Raw genomic sequence first — 17,578 nt, 5'->3', positions numbered from 1 at the left:
GGAATGAAGGGACAACAGAGTATGTTAAAAGGTAAATTTGAAAAATTACAGCTGCCTCAATAAAGCCTAGACTCATACATTTTCAACCCTATCCCACCGCGCGTCCTCTTCCCCTCACTGGTACTCACACAGCACTCTGTCCAGTAAATATGGAGGAAGGGAAACGTGAGCAGAGCTTTGTTTCCTTCTTTGGGCAGCAGCTCCTCTTTGAATTGAACAAAGTTAGACTCTAGGTGAATCATCTTCGGAGCCCGGCCATAGGACCTGTAAACAATTGTTTGAAGTCACTGAGAAAACAACTAAACAGCATTCATCAGAAGAGGGGAAACAGAACAACAAACAATGTAATCATAGCCATGAGTTCAGAGCACATATATTAACCGCAAATCATAACTGTACTATTCTGCTCAAAAACATTCTATGAATTATTTTAAACACAGTTCACATGTACAGGTCAAAGTTCCATTTCCACAAAATCTTTCATTTTCCTCAAGGATACAGGCACAGTAATACATTCTTCCAAGTATTGCATTTAACCAGGGCCACTACAGACTCAACAGCCGGTTTCAGTGTAACGGAATCTATAATTATGTCACCATAAAAGAAGAAAAGTGTGTCCCAAATGTCCAAAGTGCAGTTTTAACTTACGAAAGCTTTAGGGTTGCATTCGTATTTTTGGAACAACTTGTATTTTATCCAAGAAACAAAGTTATTTGGTGAAAAGATAAGAGATTCTTGTTTGCAGAGCACAAATAAAATAGCAGTACAAACCTCTATTTTATTCTCAACCCAAGAAGAAGGAACCCATCAAGAAATCCCACACGCTCCCTGCATCTCATCCAAGGCTCTCAGTGACGGCCCAACAATGCTTCTAACAGTGAACCACACCGCATGGATCTCTGTGCCATGCCTGTACTTCTCGCTTCTAGCAGCTGCATCTCTTCTGAATGTTACAGCTGAATTTTGTTTTTCATCCAATCTAAGGATGCTGTGTTTAATAACTTAAAACCAACCATCATTAACTTGACTATGCTGATGCTCAAGTATGTGCATTTTCTATTTGCCGGCTCTATTTTTCCCTGTCCTTTGGGAGATTAATCAAGTTTTCTTTTTCCATCTTTTCTCTCTGCTTTGAAAGTCTTATCATCTATTTCTATTCTACCTTTGGTTACATTTTAATTCTTAGTATGTAACTTAAGGTTTTACTACAAAGACTAAAGTTAAAGTCTATCCCCCCTTCTCTCTGTTTTCCTTCACACACATCTGAAATTTTAGATTTTTAATTTTTTTAAAAAGTGACACCTTAACTTCAGTAAAACATGTCATGTTGCTGGCAGACGCTGCTATCACCCTGGATCCCTGGGTTCACTTGCCTTCATATTGGGATGCATTCTTTAATCACTCAGAGGGTGGCAAGGCTTCTGATCTTATAGATGTCTGAAAATATTTTTATTCACTTCAGTGCACCTATCTCCATAGCATGACAAGCAATAAACATGTTATCTGAATGGGACTCTGGGGTAGACACGAATGGTTTTCTGCACACAGAAGTGGTGGGGCAGAACTCCTGGCCATCCTGGGCCCCACACGGCCACCTGGAGGCCTAGAGGAAAAACCGCTCAGCACCTGTGGCTCCCGCAAGGCCCTCAGGGTGGGAAGCTGTGACACGGTCTTCCCTCTTGACGACACTGTGAATGATAAGAATTCTAGGGTCTGGGGTACTTTCCCTCAGGACTGTGGGGAGGCTGCTCGTAAATGTATTTTTTTTTTTTTTTTGAGACGGAGTCTCGCTCAGTCGCCCAGGCTGGAGTGCAGTGGCGCGATCTCGGCTCACTGCAAGCTCCGTGTCCCGGGTTCCCGCCATTCTCCTGCCTCAAATTCCCGAGTAGCTGGGACTACAGGCGCCCACCGTCGTAAATGTATTTTATGTTGCATTGTAAGTGGTTCTGTTAGAAACTGCATACTTGGTTCTTCTTCCGTTTCTCTCTGATGCCCTGGCATGATTTTCTGTTTGCTTTGTTTTCTTCATTCTGCTTGACATTCACTAGGCTCCTGCAGTATCCCGACTCCCTTCTGGGAGAATCTTGACAGCCCTTCTTCAAATGTCAGCTGTCCTCTGTTCCCTCCACTTTCCTTCTGAAAAGCCCCTCAGGTAGATCCTGGAGCTCCTGGATTTATCCTCTGGAGCCAGCTTTTTCTCCGTGCTCTCCTGCTCCTGCTTTTAGCAATGGTATCCGGAGTCTCTAAGCTCGGTTCTTGCAGCACACTGATTTGATTTTCAGCTACACAGCTGTTCAGTGCATCTGGGAAACTCTGTTTCAATTGTTTTCATTTCCTAGATCCAATCAATTAATTTCAAATTTCTACTTTTTATCAAAGTAATTATTTTATTTTGTTTTATTTTATTTTTTGAGCCAGAGTTTCGCTCTTGTCACCCAGGCTGGAGTGCAATGGCGCGATCTCGGCTCACTGCAATCTCCTTATCCCACGATCAAGCAATTCTCCTGCCTCAGCCTCCGGGTAGTTGGGATTACAGATGTGTGCCACCACGCCCGGCTAATTTTGTATTTTTAGAAGAGACAGGGTTTCACCATGTTGGCCAGGCTGGTCTCAAACTCCTAACCTCAGGTGATCTAACCGCCTTGGCCTCCCAAAGTGCTGAGATTACAGGTATGAGCCACTGTGCTGGGCTGAGATAAGTACTTCAATACGAAGAGTACTGAAAAGCTTTTCTCTCTCTCCCTCTCTTCCCCCTCACCGCCCACCAATACACACACATCCATGTCTTGGTCTGTTTCCCGCTGCTATAACAGAATATCACAGGCTGGGTAAATTATAAGCAACAGAAGGTTATTGCGCTCACAGTTCTGGAGGCTGTGAAGTCCAAGATCAAGGTGCCAACATCTGGTGAGGGCCTTCTTGCTATGTCAAAACATGGCAGAGGGCATCACATGGTGACAGGGCCAGAGCCAGAGAGCCAAAGAAAGCTCACTTTGATAACAAAGCCACCCACATGATAAGGAGCCACTCCCGTGACAGCAACATTAATCCACTCACGAGGGCAGAAATTAAGTTTCCATGGCAAGAATCTTTGGGGGACACATTCAAACTATACCAAGTACCTACCCCATCCTTCTCAACCTGCCCTCCTGCATGAGTTTCAGGGCTGCTGTCACAAACTACCACAAACCTGGAGGCTTAGCTTACTCTTGCATATTTCATGAGGCCCGAAAGTTGAAATCAAGGTGTAGGTGGGCTTAGTTCCTTCTGGCTGCAGTGGGAGGTTGCTTGCCTTTCTCCCAGCTTCTGGAGGCTGCTGGCATCCTCAGCATTCTTTGGCTCATGGCCTCATCACTCTAATCTCTACCTCCATCTTCATAAGGTCTTCTCCCCCTGTGTCTTCTCTTCTGCCTCTTATAAGGACACTTGTCATTGGATTTAGGGTCTACCCTAATTGAAAATGATCTCACATTGAGGTCCTTATCTTAACTATATCTGCGAAGACGCTTATTCCAATAAAGCCACATCCTGAGGTTTCAGGTGGACGTATCTTCCCTAAGGTAACACGTTTCTTTCCTAAATTTCAAGGTCGTTTCTGAAAAATGTAGTCTTTTCCCGGGCCGTACAATTTTCCTGAGATAAGTTCTCCATTCTCTTGCCCAGGAAGCATGGATCTGGCTGCAGGGTTCCCAGAGCAGAGCTGTGCCCTGTTCAGAACCTAGGCCAGCTGGTTTTACAACGGCCCTTCTCCCTTGCCTTCTGCAGTGCCTCAGATCCAACGGTCTGGAGCTCTTCTGTTCACAGAAAGACTTTCCTGGTTCCTAAGGGGTGGAGGGGTGGGTAATGACAGCAATCACTTCACTACAGACAGGAGTGGGGACCCTGAGTCTAACTGCCCCTGTCCACACCTCTGCCAACTCCCATCCCCAGCCCTGCTTTCACCCAGGCCTTTCAAGATCTGGCACTTTGTCCCTTGTCAGAAATTCCCCTCCTCTCACGGAGCCACAAGACACAAACTTCCTCAGCTTTCTCTCCCAATTCCTCCACCTGTTTCTCTTTCTCCCAAAAACATAGCCACATCCCCCTGCCTCCGCTGCCTCCTCCTTTCTCTGTCTTTATGCACGTCCGCCTTTTTAGTTCTTTATGTAGGGTTATTTGTTTAGCTTTTGTTTGGTCAATTTTTTTTAGTCCATTTATTTGTTTAGTATTTACATAGTCCATTTAGTGGAGCTTCAGAAAGCGGAAGCGATGAATACAAATATTAAATCTACACAGTCCCTTTTTATTTGTTTATTTTTGAGCCAGAGTCTTGCTCTGTCACGCAGGCTGGAGTGCAGTGGTGCAATCTTAGCTCACCGTAGTCTCCAGCTCCTGGGCTCAAGTGATCCTCTCACCTCAGCCTCCCAAGTGGCTAGGACTACAGGCATGCACCACCACGTCCAGCTAAACTTGTTTCTTCTTTATAGAGACAGGGTTTCACTATGTTGCTCAGGCTGGTCTTGAACTCCTGGGCTCAAGCGATCCTCCCACCTGATCCTCCTAAAGTGTTTGGATGACAGGCGTGAGCCACCACTGGGCCTACATAATTTCTCTATTTAACTTTTCTCTCAAAATTATCTTGTTTCATGGACACACTTTTTTTTCCCTTTATCTATCAGAATGCCCTTACAGATTACTTACAGATTACTCCATTTGCTAAACTGTTTTCTCTCTTTCACAGCACTGGACCTCCTCACATGTTAAGCAGTTTTTCTTTTACACTCTGTACACTCTTTCTATTAAATATTAGCAACTAAATGCGTATCTTGTGAGACACTATAATCAGCACAGAAATTAGACTGTATTCACCTGGTAAGTCATCTCCAGAAAGCCACCTTAATCCCTCATGTTACTAAGGCACAAACTGGTGGTCAGAAAGGAATAATGCTGTGAGAATCAGAATTACATAAACACAAATAACAGGAAATTCTGTATACCCTGGTTAAAATTAGAATACCTATGTTACAAGATAAAATCCAACCATTTTTTACAAATAACATCTGGTCTTACCAGAAATAAGTTTTCCAAAAAGAGGATTCCCAGCCCATGATTTCCTATCAGTATGTCACCAGACTACTAACTATAAACATGCAACAGAGCCTGTGATGGCTGATCTAACCTCGCTCCTAAGTTTTAAACACCATCTTTCTGTTTACCTTCTTGTCCTTAAGGAAAACGTACAGGAGCCAGGGTGGAGGGAGGGTCTTGTAAGATGGCTGATACAGCCCAATTCTTCTTTTTTTTTTTTTTTTTTTTTGAGACAGAGTTTCGCTCTGTCACCCAGGCTGGAGAGCAGTGGCACAATCTCAGCTCACTGCAAGCTCCGCCTCCTGGGTTCCCGCCATTCTCCTGCCTCAGCCTCCTGAGTAGCTGGGACTACACGCACCTGCCACCACGCCCGGCTAATTTTTTGTATTTTTAGTAGAGACGGGGTTCCACCGTGTTAGCCAAGATGGTCTCGATCTCCTGACCTTGTGATCCACCCGCCTCAGCCTCCCAAAGTGCTGGGATTACAGGCGTGAGCCACCGCGCCCGGCCTCTTCTGCTTTAAAGTAGAGTCTGAGTGAGGACATGTCGCCTTTGCAAAATGCCTGTGCCTTTAAGACGTTCTGGTTAACCACGAAGAATCACAGATCATTCCTATAAAAGTGAGTCTTTAACTCAAATTAATTGTCTTGTTTCTACTTGCCAATGTCTCGTTAAGAAAACCATTGTAGTCTGGGCACAGTGGCTCACGCCTATAATCCCAGCACCTTGGCAGGCTGAGGGCGGGTCAGTTGAGGTCTGGAGTTCGACACCACTCCGGCCAACATGGCAAAACCTGTCTCTACTAACAATACAAAAACTAGCCAGGTACGGTAGCGCACACCTGTAATCCCAGCTACTCGGGAGGCTGAGGCAGGAGAATTGCTTGAGCCCGGGAGGCGGAGGTTGCAGTGAGCCAAGATCGTGCTACTGCACTCCAGCCTAGGCGACAGAACAAGACTCTGTCTCAAAAAAAAAAAAAAAAAAAAAAAGAAAAGAAAAAAAGAAAACCATTGCTTTCCATAAAGAATAAGACCCATAGATTATATGAGGTCACTGTTTCTTTAGAACTGAGGCTTTTAACTTGTGCTACTTCACTTGTTCACATAAATGTTTAAACAACGTACACTTATTTAAAAACATGTACTTCATTTTTAAAAATGAAGAGAGGCATACAGTCAAAAAATACACAACATACCTTCTCCATTCCATCGGTTCTCTTGGAAGCTGCTGAGAGAGCGTTGGATAAACAGAGGTAAATAAATTCTGATCTCCAGCACCTATGAAGGGAAGAAAAAAATTCAGTTACCATATTTTTAGGTGAATACATGCAAAATGGGCTCTAGAGCTTAATAAATTGGTGTTTTTAGGTAATTTTATGTTTAATAAAACAATATCGCAAGACTCTTCTGACCTGTGCCTCTACATAACGAGTCTCAGGGAAACCCAGCACGGGACAGATGTGACGGAGCTGAACCCTCATGGCACCTCCACGGGGTGGGTGTGATTTTCCCCACGAGGAAAATGGGGATCAGAGAAGGTGACAAACTTGCCCCAAGGACACAAAGCTAAGGAGAGAGGGAGCCGGCTCCACCTCACCCAGTTTTGCTGTGTTCTACAGCCCCCACTTTCTCCCAGACAGCCAAAATCCATGGAGAAAAAGAAACCAAAACTTCACCAAAATCAACTCACTGTTCAACCAAATGCCAGGAGAAGCTAAAATGTATAGGTGGCTCCCCATGTGCGAGTATTACACAAGGCACTTGCCAGGCACCCTCTCATTCTGTCCTCCCCACAACTCCTCGGAGGAAAGGCACAAACATGACCCACATTCATGGACGAGGAAAGTCAGCTTTGAGGGTCAACGTGTTCAGAGCACAGAGCTGACAGTGGCAGACGCGAGTCAGGAATCTGGCTGCGGCCGACTTTACACTGCACGCTCAGTGTTAATTCAGCTCTTTTATCTTCGCTTTAATGTAAATGAAAAATCCATTTTGTTCTCATAAAATGATGAGACAACTGAATTACACTTAAGCGAAAAAAGAACCTTTTAATACAGATGACTAAAATTCTTATACTCAGAGGATCCTCTTTACTTCAGCAAACCATTTTCCAAATTGCTTTTATATTGATCTTTAAGAAATCATTGGGAATTGATGTGTGCCATTAACACATCTGCTTATTTTGCTATCAAAAGCCTAAAAATAAAAAACATCCTGAAACTCATATAATAATGTCAAGTCACTAAGGAAGGGTAATGACATTTCTGAGCAGATGGCACGGTGAGTGGGCAGGGTGCTGGGAACCTCACTGCCCGGTCCCCATCTCAGTTTCATCACTGACCAGCTGACTACACCTGGGGAGACGATTTAACCTTCCTGTGCCGCGGGGACATGGGCAATGGGAAAATGGGAAGAGCTCAGCCAGAGGAGCTCTGCTGAGGATTAAATGAGACCACGCGTCAGTCACCTCAAACAAGGCACGGCACACAGTGGTTAAAAAGGGACTACTACTACATTTTGATAACACAAAAACAATGTTTGTTTGAAGTTATCACTTTTCATCTTGTTCATTTATTTGGTAGTCATCTTGGAAATCAATAAAAGAGGCCGGGCGCGACGGCTCACACCTGTAATCCCAGCATTTTGGGAGGCCGGGGCAGGCAGATCAACTGAGGTCAGGAGTTTGAGACCAGCGTGACCAACATGGAGAAACCTTGTCTCGACTAAAAAAATACAAAATTAGCCAGGTGTGCTGCATGCCTGTAATCCCAGCTACTTGGGAGGCTGAGGCAGGAGAATCACTTGAACCAGGAGGCAGAGGTTGCGGTGAGCCAAGACTGCACCACTGCACTCCAGCCTGGGCAGCGAGAGTGAAACTCCATCTCAAAAATAAATAAATAAATAAAAGAAAACAACAAAAGAAGAAAATCTTTAGCCTCAGGTTTCTTAACTTTACCAATTTCTGTTGTCTTGTTAAACAGTTCCAAGATTAGTATATAAAAATCATTACTCTTTGCTAAGTGGAAAGTAAGCCAACTAAATGGAAGCTTTCTTCTCTTCCACTTGGTTTTCTATATAAAACTACACACACACACACAATCACTCTCTCCCTCTCTCACACTCTGTCCTTGCAATACAATAACTTCACATAATTATACAAACAACATCCACACAGAGTAAAAGAGGAACTGCCTCCAACACCTGCTCCAAGCTCTTCTCCCGGGGAACCTGTGGTACAGTAAGACTCGTCTAAATGGAGACTGCCAAGTAGCAATGTCTCTCGCATTCCGTCACGGACTAACTCTCTAACCTGTGTTCACCTGGAAGATGACCGTTCAATCAGCACATCCAACAGTGGCAAAAGTGTCACCTGACGTAAGTAGGGATCTGACCTGTGACCATCTGACCTCAGTACCTGTTATGGGCTGAACTGTGTCCCACAAAAATCTACCTGTTGAAGTCCTAAAATCCAGTACCTTAGAATATAACCATGTGAGGATAAGGTCTTCAAAGTTGGTAAGGTAGTTCAGTTAAAATGAGGTCTTCAGGATGGGCCCTAATCCAACTGACTGGTGTCTTTATAAGAGAAGATTTGGTCACAGACAGGAGGAATGCAGGAAGGCCCCATAAGGACACAGAGGCCCACGCTGTGGATGCCTGGGCCTGGTCTCCTGAGCTGTGACGCAATGCATTTCTGCTAAGCCACCCAGACTGTGTGACTCTGCGGCAGCAGCCCGAGCACACTAAGACAGTACCCCTGATGCAGATGTGAAGGCCAAATTCTAACCCACTGAAGCTCTGCATTAAGAATGTGAAGAAAAATCACAATTTCATCAGCATATACAACCATTATTTTAACACACTCTTAAATCTTCACATCAAGTCTTATGAAATTAGAGATGCCTTTGAAAATGAGGTATAGAGAACCAGCACATGAAAGATGGTGAAGAGAGGCTGGGCGTGGTGGCTCATGCCTGTAATCCCAGCACATTGGGAGGCCGAGGTGGGTGGATCACGAGGTCAAGAGATCGAGATCATCCTGGACAACACGGTGAAACCCTGTCTCTACCAAAAATACAAAAATTAGCTGGGCAAGGTTGTGCGGGCCTGTAGTACCAGCTACTCGAGAGGCAGAGGCCGGGGAATCGCTTGAACCCGGGAGGCGGAGGTTGCAGTGAGCCAAAATCGCACCACTGCACTCCAGCCTGTAGACACAGCAAGACTCTGTCTCAAAAAACAAACAAACAAACAAAGATGGTGAACAGCTTAAGTGTAAGAGCCCAAAAGAATTCAACTGTGGCTCACACGGTAGGAAATTAAATTAACAACACAGACTTTGTAGTTTCCTGAACTAATCCAACCATTAAGCAGAAAAGTCACTAGAGCTCTGAGGGCTGAACTGCAAGGCAGACACCTTCCAGGCTGATTTCTCATTTTAATCCCACGGGCAACAGAGGCATGAGCAAAACCCAGTAAGAACTCAGCTGTTAATAAGGTGGTTCCTAAGAGCCAAAACGGGGCTTGAGATTGATGTCGCCATGTTCAGAAAACTCTGTTCACAAAGTCACCAAGTTTACTGTTCTGACTCAAGAGGCTATTTATTAAGAGTCAACTCAGGCCGTTTACTCCAATAACTAAAGTCTCCTTTTTTTGGTGACAGAGGAGACCTACCAAAATAATTTATAAGAGCAATTCAAAACACAATTTCATTACATACACCTCTCTCCCTGTGTGCCTCCACATCCACCATCGGCTCTCATGCCAACTGGGGAGACAGGGAGAGAAGAGGGTGCAGCAGGTCAGGGAGCTGGGGCGCCACGGATCCCCAGAGCCCATGGGAGCACAGCATCACCCTGGATGAACAGCAGGCACTGGAGCCCCCAAATGGGAAGAGACATGTAGAGGGAATGGCAAGCAGCAGCCACCCAGGGGGACATGGGCACTCTTTTTAGGGTGCTGCCTGTGCCCGCTGCATGGGCCCCCAGGCTCAGAGAATCCCCAGGAAACGGGGAGCAGGGCTCTGGGGTCCGATTACATGGACCAGTCAGTTTTCTGATTATTTATGCAGTTGCAATTGGATTTTCTGTTACATGCAATCAGATTACTAACATAGGCTTGGCTATTTCCTGAATTATTACCGTATTCCCTGAGATTTTTACAAGCACGTATTCACGCATTACTTGTGTAATTTAAAACCTTTTATGTTCACAGCAAATAAGAATTAAACACAGTGGGGGAAAGAATTCAAAAAGATGACTTCAGGCCAGGCGTGGTGGCTCACACCTGTAATCCCAGCACTTTGGGAGGCCAATGAGGGCGGATCACGAGGTCAGGAGATCGAGACCATCCTGTGAAACTCCGTCTCTACTAAAAGTACAAAAAAATTAGCCAGGCGTGGTGGCGGGCGCCCGTGGTCCCAGCTACTCAGGAGGCTGAGGCAGGAGAATGGCGTGAACCTGGGAGGCAGAGCTTGCAGTGAGCCGAGATCGCACCACTGCACTCCAGCCTGGGCAACAGAACGAGACTTTGTCTCAAAAAAAAAAAAAAAAAAAAAAGACGACTTCAGTGATTTAGTGTAACAGGTAGCGTTTCAATAAATTCAATGTCTTAGTCTCTTCAGGCTGCCATAACAACATACAATAAACTAGGATGGCTTATAAACAGCAGAAATTTATTCATCATTTCTGGAGGCTGTAAGTCTGAGCTCAAGGCTTCAGCACATTGAGTACCTTGCTGTGCCTTCACGTGGGGGATCTCTGGGGCCCTTTTTTTTCACAAAGGCACTAATCCCTTTTGTGGGGACTCCACTCACATGACCTAACCACCTCCCAAAGGCCCCACTTCCTAATACCATCACATTAGGGTCCCAGAAAAATTGCTAGGTAACAGAGTCAAGAGAAGGGCCGCCTGTTCACTGTCCCTCCAGACAGCACGGTGGGCATGGTATGCCCCAGCCACCTCACGTGTACTCACTCTCTGAACCTTCATGTGGAAACCAAGGCATCAAGAACTGCCCTAACTGGCTCAGCATCAAGCAAATGAACACCAAGGCTGGGATTCGAACCCAGGGAGCTTAGCTTGGGACTCAATACTGCCCTGTGCTCCTTCCTAACTTCTTAATTCTAACCAGTTTACTACTTATTCTGCAGCAGTTGTTTTAACAATGGTTGGCTGAAAATACGGGTTCCAAAAGGCCTTCTGCAGACAGAGTGAACATTTCTGTCATCTGTTTTTTACTGAACCAATTCTTGAACGCGCAAAGCCGTGATGGTCTTACCTATACAAAAGTACAAAAGGATCCCGAAGTTGCAACCAAGAGAGAGTGGCAAAGAAAAACAATGTTCAATCAGTTTGTGGCTTTCCTAAATACCTGACAGGATATATTTTCAAAGCTAATACTTTTATTTGGAGATTTATGTTGGAAAAAAAAAATTGACATAAAGAGTCTGAATATTTGCTGATACTCTGATACAGGACAACTTTTCTTCAAATTCTTTAGTATAATCTTGGTAAAAGGAACAGTAGGTTTTCTAATAAACTACATCTCACTTTATCTTAAATTGTTGGAGACATTTAGAGTGTTCCAACCTGTTAACAAGACACTGTCCTCAGCCATCTAAGGGGCTGTCTTATTTTAAAAGGCTGGCTTTATTCTGTAGAGCTTCGTAGGTCTCAGAGCACTAATGAGTGGGAAAGACAGAGAAATGGATTTAACTCAACCCAAGAAGTGCTATGGCCTAAGAGAGAAGAACCTGAGGGTGGAGGTGGGTGAAGAATGACCGAAAGCGTCCCACAGCTAGGGGCCTCAACCAGGGGCTGGGTCATCTCCCAGTTGCGACTAAAAGCAGTGGAGTGGCTGGACTATGACAAGAGATGAACTCATTTTAAGGCCCTTCCAAGCAAGTTTCTACGTTTCTATTTTTGAACAAAAAAGTCAAAGGAAATGTATAATTTATCTAAGATTTGCTTTACAGAAAATTTTGCAGAAATAATGATTCTTTAAGCCTATTAACAAAAGAAAGCTGCAATCCACTATTAGGCAGTCCATTTTTGAACACAACGGATCAGAGAGGGCACTATCTTCAAGCCTAAGAATGCATGTGCTTGTCCATAGACCATACACTAATTTCTCCTCAATGGCTTTCGGTAAAACGGGCTTTCAAATGGACGATAAAAATATCCAAGGTTACAAACTGGGAAGTCATCTCAGCCTGTTCAATAATGCATAAAGTAGATTTGCTATAATTCGTGTATAATGTCAAGGCAGTAATGAAAATTAATGCTTCAGATTGGGAGCGCTTTCATGGCGAAAACTAACATCAAATTCATAATCATGGGTATGGAAGCCTCCCCAGTGCTCCTCCCAAAGTATCTGTCTGTGAAAGGCCTTCGCAGTCCGGGGTGGGGGCAGGGAGTGAAGGTCAAGGATAAAGCAGAAAAAAGGATCCAGATGTTATCCAGATTCTCTAAGTAGAAAGCAAGGTTGAGTTATCCCCTAAGATGACTAGGCCACTGACTCCACATTTCTAGCATAGACACGGTCCTCCCTTCATTAGAAGACACATATTTGAGAAGTAGAGCAAATGAACCCTCCCACAATTCTGCACCTCCAAGTTTAAAGGCCAAGTTTAGGCCGGGCGCGGTGGCTCAAGCCTGTAATCCCAGCACTTTGGGAGGCCGAGACGGGCGGATCACAAGGTCAGGAGATCGAGACCATCCTGGCTGACACAGTGAAACCCCGTCTCTACTAAAAAAATACAAAAAACTAGCCGGGCGAGGTGGCGGGCGCCTGTAGTCCCAGCTACTCGGGAGGCTGAGGCAGGAGAATGGCGTGAACCTGGGAGGCGGAGCTTGCAGTGAGCTGAGATCCGGCCACTGCACTCCAGCCTGGGCGACAGAGCAAGACTCCGTCTCAAAAAAAAAAAAAAAAAAAAAGGCCAAGTTTAAAGAAGTACTCAGTACACCCCGTCATTTCATCGCTGGCTTAACGTTACACCCATTTGGCCTGGCTCTCCTCCGGGTCCTTCCTGTGGTCTCTACCTTCCCTCTGACACACACACACACACACACACACACACACACACCCCTGCCCTCTGCTGCTCTCTCCCAGCACCCAGTCATATGAAAATACTACCCACTGTAGGTGGGATCAAAAGAAAACCCATACATTAGTGTTCATCAAGTTTCCTACTGTGGAAATTTGCAGAAAAGGAACTACTACACATACAGACTAGTCAAAAGACAGAAAATCCCGAAGTCTTTTTAACTTAAAAGACAAGAACACACAGGCCAAGAATGTTAAGTTGAATGAACTCTTCTAATCAAGGAAACAAGTTGCTTTCTCTGGCCCTTGGAGAGCAAACTTAAAGTTCAAGAGTTTAAAAACAAAAAGATTGGATAAATGCACATGAATATAAGAATACTGAGGAATCAGCCTTTAACAGTGTGTACTTTTCTAAAATAAACACAGCGTTCCTGTAGCAGTTTGAACCACAGAACTGTACTTACAAGTCAGAAAGAAACACTCCTGTTCCTGGCACCCCAATGCCTTAAGGCTTCAGACAGAAGAGCTCCCAAATTGGTCTTCCCCCGGACCTCCCCTTCCCCACAGCTTTTGTTCAAGGGCTGGCTTCTCCGTGAGGCTACAGGCAGCTTCCCAATGGTGCAAGCATTCAGGAGGGAACTGAGGCAGCATCAGCACAGTGACATAACCATCGACCTCAGCCCAGCAACCCGCCCTGCAGGGCTCCGTCCCAGCAGGCCCATCGGAAAGGCCACAGACAGGCTACCTGTGCACAACGACTGGAAACAGCAAAAGACAAAACAACTCAAATTCCACCAAGAGGCGACTGGCGGAGTAAACCACAGAACATCTACACCATGGACTCTACACGGCCAGAAGGAATGAGAACGATCTCAACACACTCCCAGCGTGAGTGCAGTCCGGGGAAAGTGACGTGGGACAGTGTGCGCAGCTGTCAATGTCTAAGCTAAGAAAGGGAAATACAAATATGTTTTTCATGTGGAAGGAAAACCATGAAAACTGTGATGGAGTACTTAGGAAGGGAGGAGTTAGCATGGAGAGGACAGAATGTACACAAGACTTCTTTAAACAGATCTCATTTTGTAGATTTAATTTTGGAAGTAAATATTTTATATAATTATAAAGCAATTAGATTTTTTAAAGGTTTTCACTCAAAATAATCAGGAAAAATAAAACAAGTGAACTTAAATGTATACATATACATTTAGTAGTATAATCTCAGAGACGAGCTATGACAAGTAACTTTACAACTACAGTAATTTGACAGTTCATTCCTTGTGGGATACGTCCAGATGCCAATAAGAACCGTCAAAAACACTCCTAGCACTAGTCCATCACTAGTCCTGTTGTTGATGGTGGAGTTAATAGTGTTACTCAGAGACTGTGTAGTGAGGGATAAAGCAACTGAAGGCAACTGAGCAATCACGTGATGCTCTATTCAGGGGCCCCTGGCCCTGCAGCATCAGCACCACCCACACATTTGTTAGAAATGCTCATTCTCAGGCCCCACCCAGGCACTTGTTAGAAATGATCATTCTCAGGCCCCACCCAGACCTGTTCATTCAGAAATGGGGAATGGACCCAGCCATCTGTGGGTCCACAAGCTCTCCAGGTGACTGAAACAGCATGAGCTAGGGAACCTCTAACTCTAGCCTCCTCAAGTACCCATGAGAATTAGGATTTTCAGTGTGGAAAACAGAAAACACAGAGGACGGAGCTGTTAATTAAAACCCTGCAGCCCTGAGTTTTCATCAAAAAGGTGAACTTACAATGTATTTTATCTTAAAAATACAAAAAACAAAGAACAATTCCTAGGCCACTGCAGTGTGGCTCACACCTGTAATCCCAATGCTTTGGGAGGCCAAGGTGGGTGGATCACCTGAGGTCGGGAATTTGACACCAGCTTGGCCAACACAGTGAGATCCTGTCTCTACTAAAAATACAAAAATTAGCCAGAGATGGTGGCATGCACCTGTAATCCCAGCTACTCACTACTCGGGAGGCTGAGGCACAAGAATCTCTTGAACCCGGGAGGCAGAGGTTGAAGTGAGCCGAGAACGTGCCATTGCACTACAGCATGGGCAACAGAGTAAGAGCCTGTCTCAAAACAAAAACAAAAAACAAACAAACAAAAATTCCTATAGCTATTCCTAGCTCTGTCCATTGAAAAGGCCTCACAGCAACTAGGAGCCCAAGCTTGCAGACTATGGTCTTGAAATACTATTTTTCACTAAAAGGAATCAGGACTCCCTGACGATTGCTAAGCGCAGATCAGGGCATTAAATGTTCAAAATGAGCCCGGAACATCTTGTCATGCTAGATAAGAAAGAATCTGACAAAGACGCCTCCATCTTAGACCCCAACATGAAATGAGACTCTCCCTGGCCAAAGGGAGAACAACCTGCTGGCCAACGAGGCAAAAATGCAATGGACTGAAACACACCAAGTATGTTCGTAATGATTAAGTTCACAGCCACAATAAATGAACAACAAAAACACGCCAACTGATCACCTCTGAAGGATGCCAGTGAACCAACTCACTTTGAAAATGGTTACATAAAGGGAAAGAATCGAGTATATAATGCCTCTCTGTACCACTGGGTAACCAATGACTGTAAATGTATGCATGTACATGCGTGCACATATGTGTACACACACGCATTTTTCACAGAAATAGTTCAGCTAATAAGTGAAAAAGAGCCGGGCGCGGTGGCTCACGCCTGTAATCCCAGCACTTTGGGAGGCCGAGACGGGTGGATCACGAGGTCAGGAGATCGAGACCATCCTGGCAAACACGTGAAACCCCGTCTCTACTAAAAAACACAAAACACTAGCCGGGCGAGGTGGCGGCGGGCGCCTGTGGTCCCAGCTACACGGAGGCTGAGGCAGGAGAATGGCGTGAACCCGGGAGGCGGAGCTTGCAGTGAGCCGAGATCCGGCCACTGCACTCCAGCCTGGGCGACAGAGCGAGACTCTGTCTCAAAAAAAAAAAAAAAACAGAAATAAGTGAAAAAGAAATAGGGAAATGAGAATATCACCATTTTGCAACCTTTAGGGAATCAGTGATGTGAAAATAAATGGCTGCCAACTTCCAAAAGGAGAGGCAATCAGACACCACGCACCTGCTGGAAGAACAGCACCACCCATGAAACAGACCTGTCAACAAAAAATCCAGCCTGAAGCTGACCCAGCCTCCAGCTCCAACTACCAAAGTCTAGGCAGTGGGTCCTCCTTAGGACAACGAGCCAGGTTCATCAAGTCATAAAGAAAAAACAAGACAGAGCGAACATGAAGATTTTAGGAGACGTAAAGGATTTATCTAAAAACTGCATTTGGATACTAATTCGAACAGTTTTAAAAATAGACATTTAAGACGCATTGGAAACTTAAACACTAAATATTTGGTATTAAGAAACATTTTAGGCCGGGCGCGGTGGCTCAAGCCTGTAATCCCAGCACTTTGGGAGGCCGAGACGGGCGGATCACGAGGTCAGGAGATCGAGACCATCCTGGCTAACACGATGAAACCCCGTCTCTACTAAAAATACAAAAAACTAGCCGGGCGAGGTGGCGGCACCTGTAGTCCCAGCTACTCGGGAGGCTGAGGCAGGAGAATGGCACAAACCCGGGAGGCGGAGCTTGCAGTGAGCTGAGATCGGCCACTGCACTCCAGCCCGGGCTACAGAGCAAAGACTCCGTCTCAAAAAAAAAAAAAAAAAAAAAAAAAAAAAAAGAAACATTTTAGGGCCGGGCATGGTGGCTCACACCTGTAATCCCAGCACTATGGGAGGCAAAAGTGGATCACCTGGTTCGAGACGAGCCTGACCAACATGGAGAAACTCCATCTCTACTAACAAACCCCATCTTTGTAAAAAAATAAAAAATTAGCTGGGCGTGGAGGCACATGCCTGTAATCCCATCTACTCGGGAGGCTGAGGCAGGAGAATCACTTGAACCTGGGAGGCGGATGCTGCGGTGAGCCGAGATCGCGCCACTGCACTCCAGCCTGGGCAACAAGAGTGAAACTCCATCTAAAAAAAAAAAAAAAAATTAGCCAGGCGTGGTGGCGTGTGCCTGTAATCCCAGCTACTTGGGAAGCTGAGGCAGGAGAGTTGCTTGAACCCAAGAGGCGGAGGTTGCAGTGAGCCAAGATTGTGCCACTGCACTCCAGCCTGGGCAACAAGAGCGAAACTCCATCTCAAAAACAAAAACAAAAAAAAGAAAGAAACGTTTTAGGTGTAATTAAAAAATACCATGAAAGAGAAAAAAAAGAAATAAAAAAATTTTTAAAAACAAAAAAAAATGCCATAGACTGGGTGGCTCAGAAAACAGATTTTTTTTTTTCTCTGAAAGACCCTATGAAAGAAAAAAAAAATTGCAATGTATTTTCTCATAGCTCGGTAGGCCAAGAAGCCCAAGATCAAGACGTCAGTAGATTCAGTTTCTGGTGAGGCCTGTGTCACAGACT

General features: G+C 45.0%; 1 protein-coding gene across 10 annotated transcripts in view; it reads right to left on the bottom strand.

Moving 5' to 3' along the window:
• Positions 1-17,578, bottom strand: part of TRAPPC10 (trafficking protein particle complex 10) — a 99,715-nt gene that overhangs the window by 72,376 nt on the left and 9,761 nt on the right. For 7 of the 10 annotated variants that reach the window (XM_009202169.4, XM_021935443.2, XM_021935445.2 and 4 more), the window contains exons 2-3: positions 6,263-6,344; positions 129-264 (exon numbers count right to left, since the gene is read on the bottom strand). In XM_009202169.4, the coding sequence (XP_009200433.2) occupies positions 129-264; positions 6,263-6,344 (218 nt within the window). Of the gene's footprint in view, positions 1-128; positions 265-4,848; positions 4,904-6,262; positions 6,345-17,578 lie in introns of those variants that run through there. The other 3 variants (XM_021935446.2, XM_021935447.2, XM_021935450.2) reach the window with 3 other exon arrangements.

Source organism: Papio anubis, chromosome 4 (assembly GCF_008728515.1).
Source record: "Papio anubis isolate 15944 chromosome 4, Panubis1.0, whole genome shotgun sequence".
NCBI classification, from domain to species: domain Eukaryota; kingdom Metazoa; phylum Chordata; class Mammalia; order Primates; family Cercopithecidae; genus Papio; species Papio anubis.
This window is presented reverse-complemented; position numbering and strand designations above follow the sequence as displayed.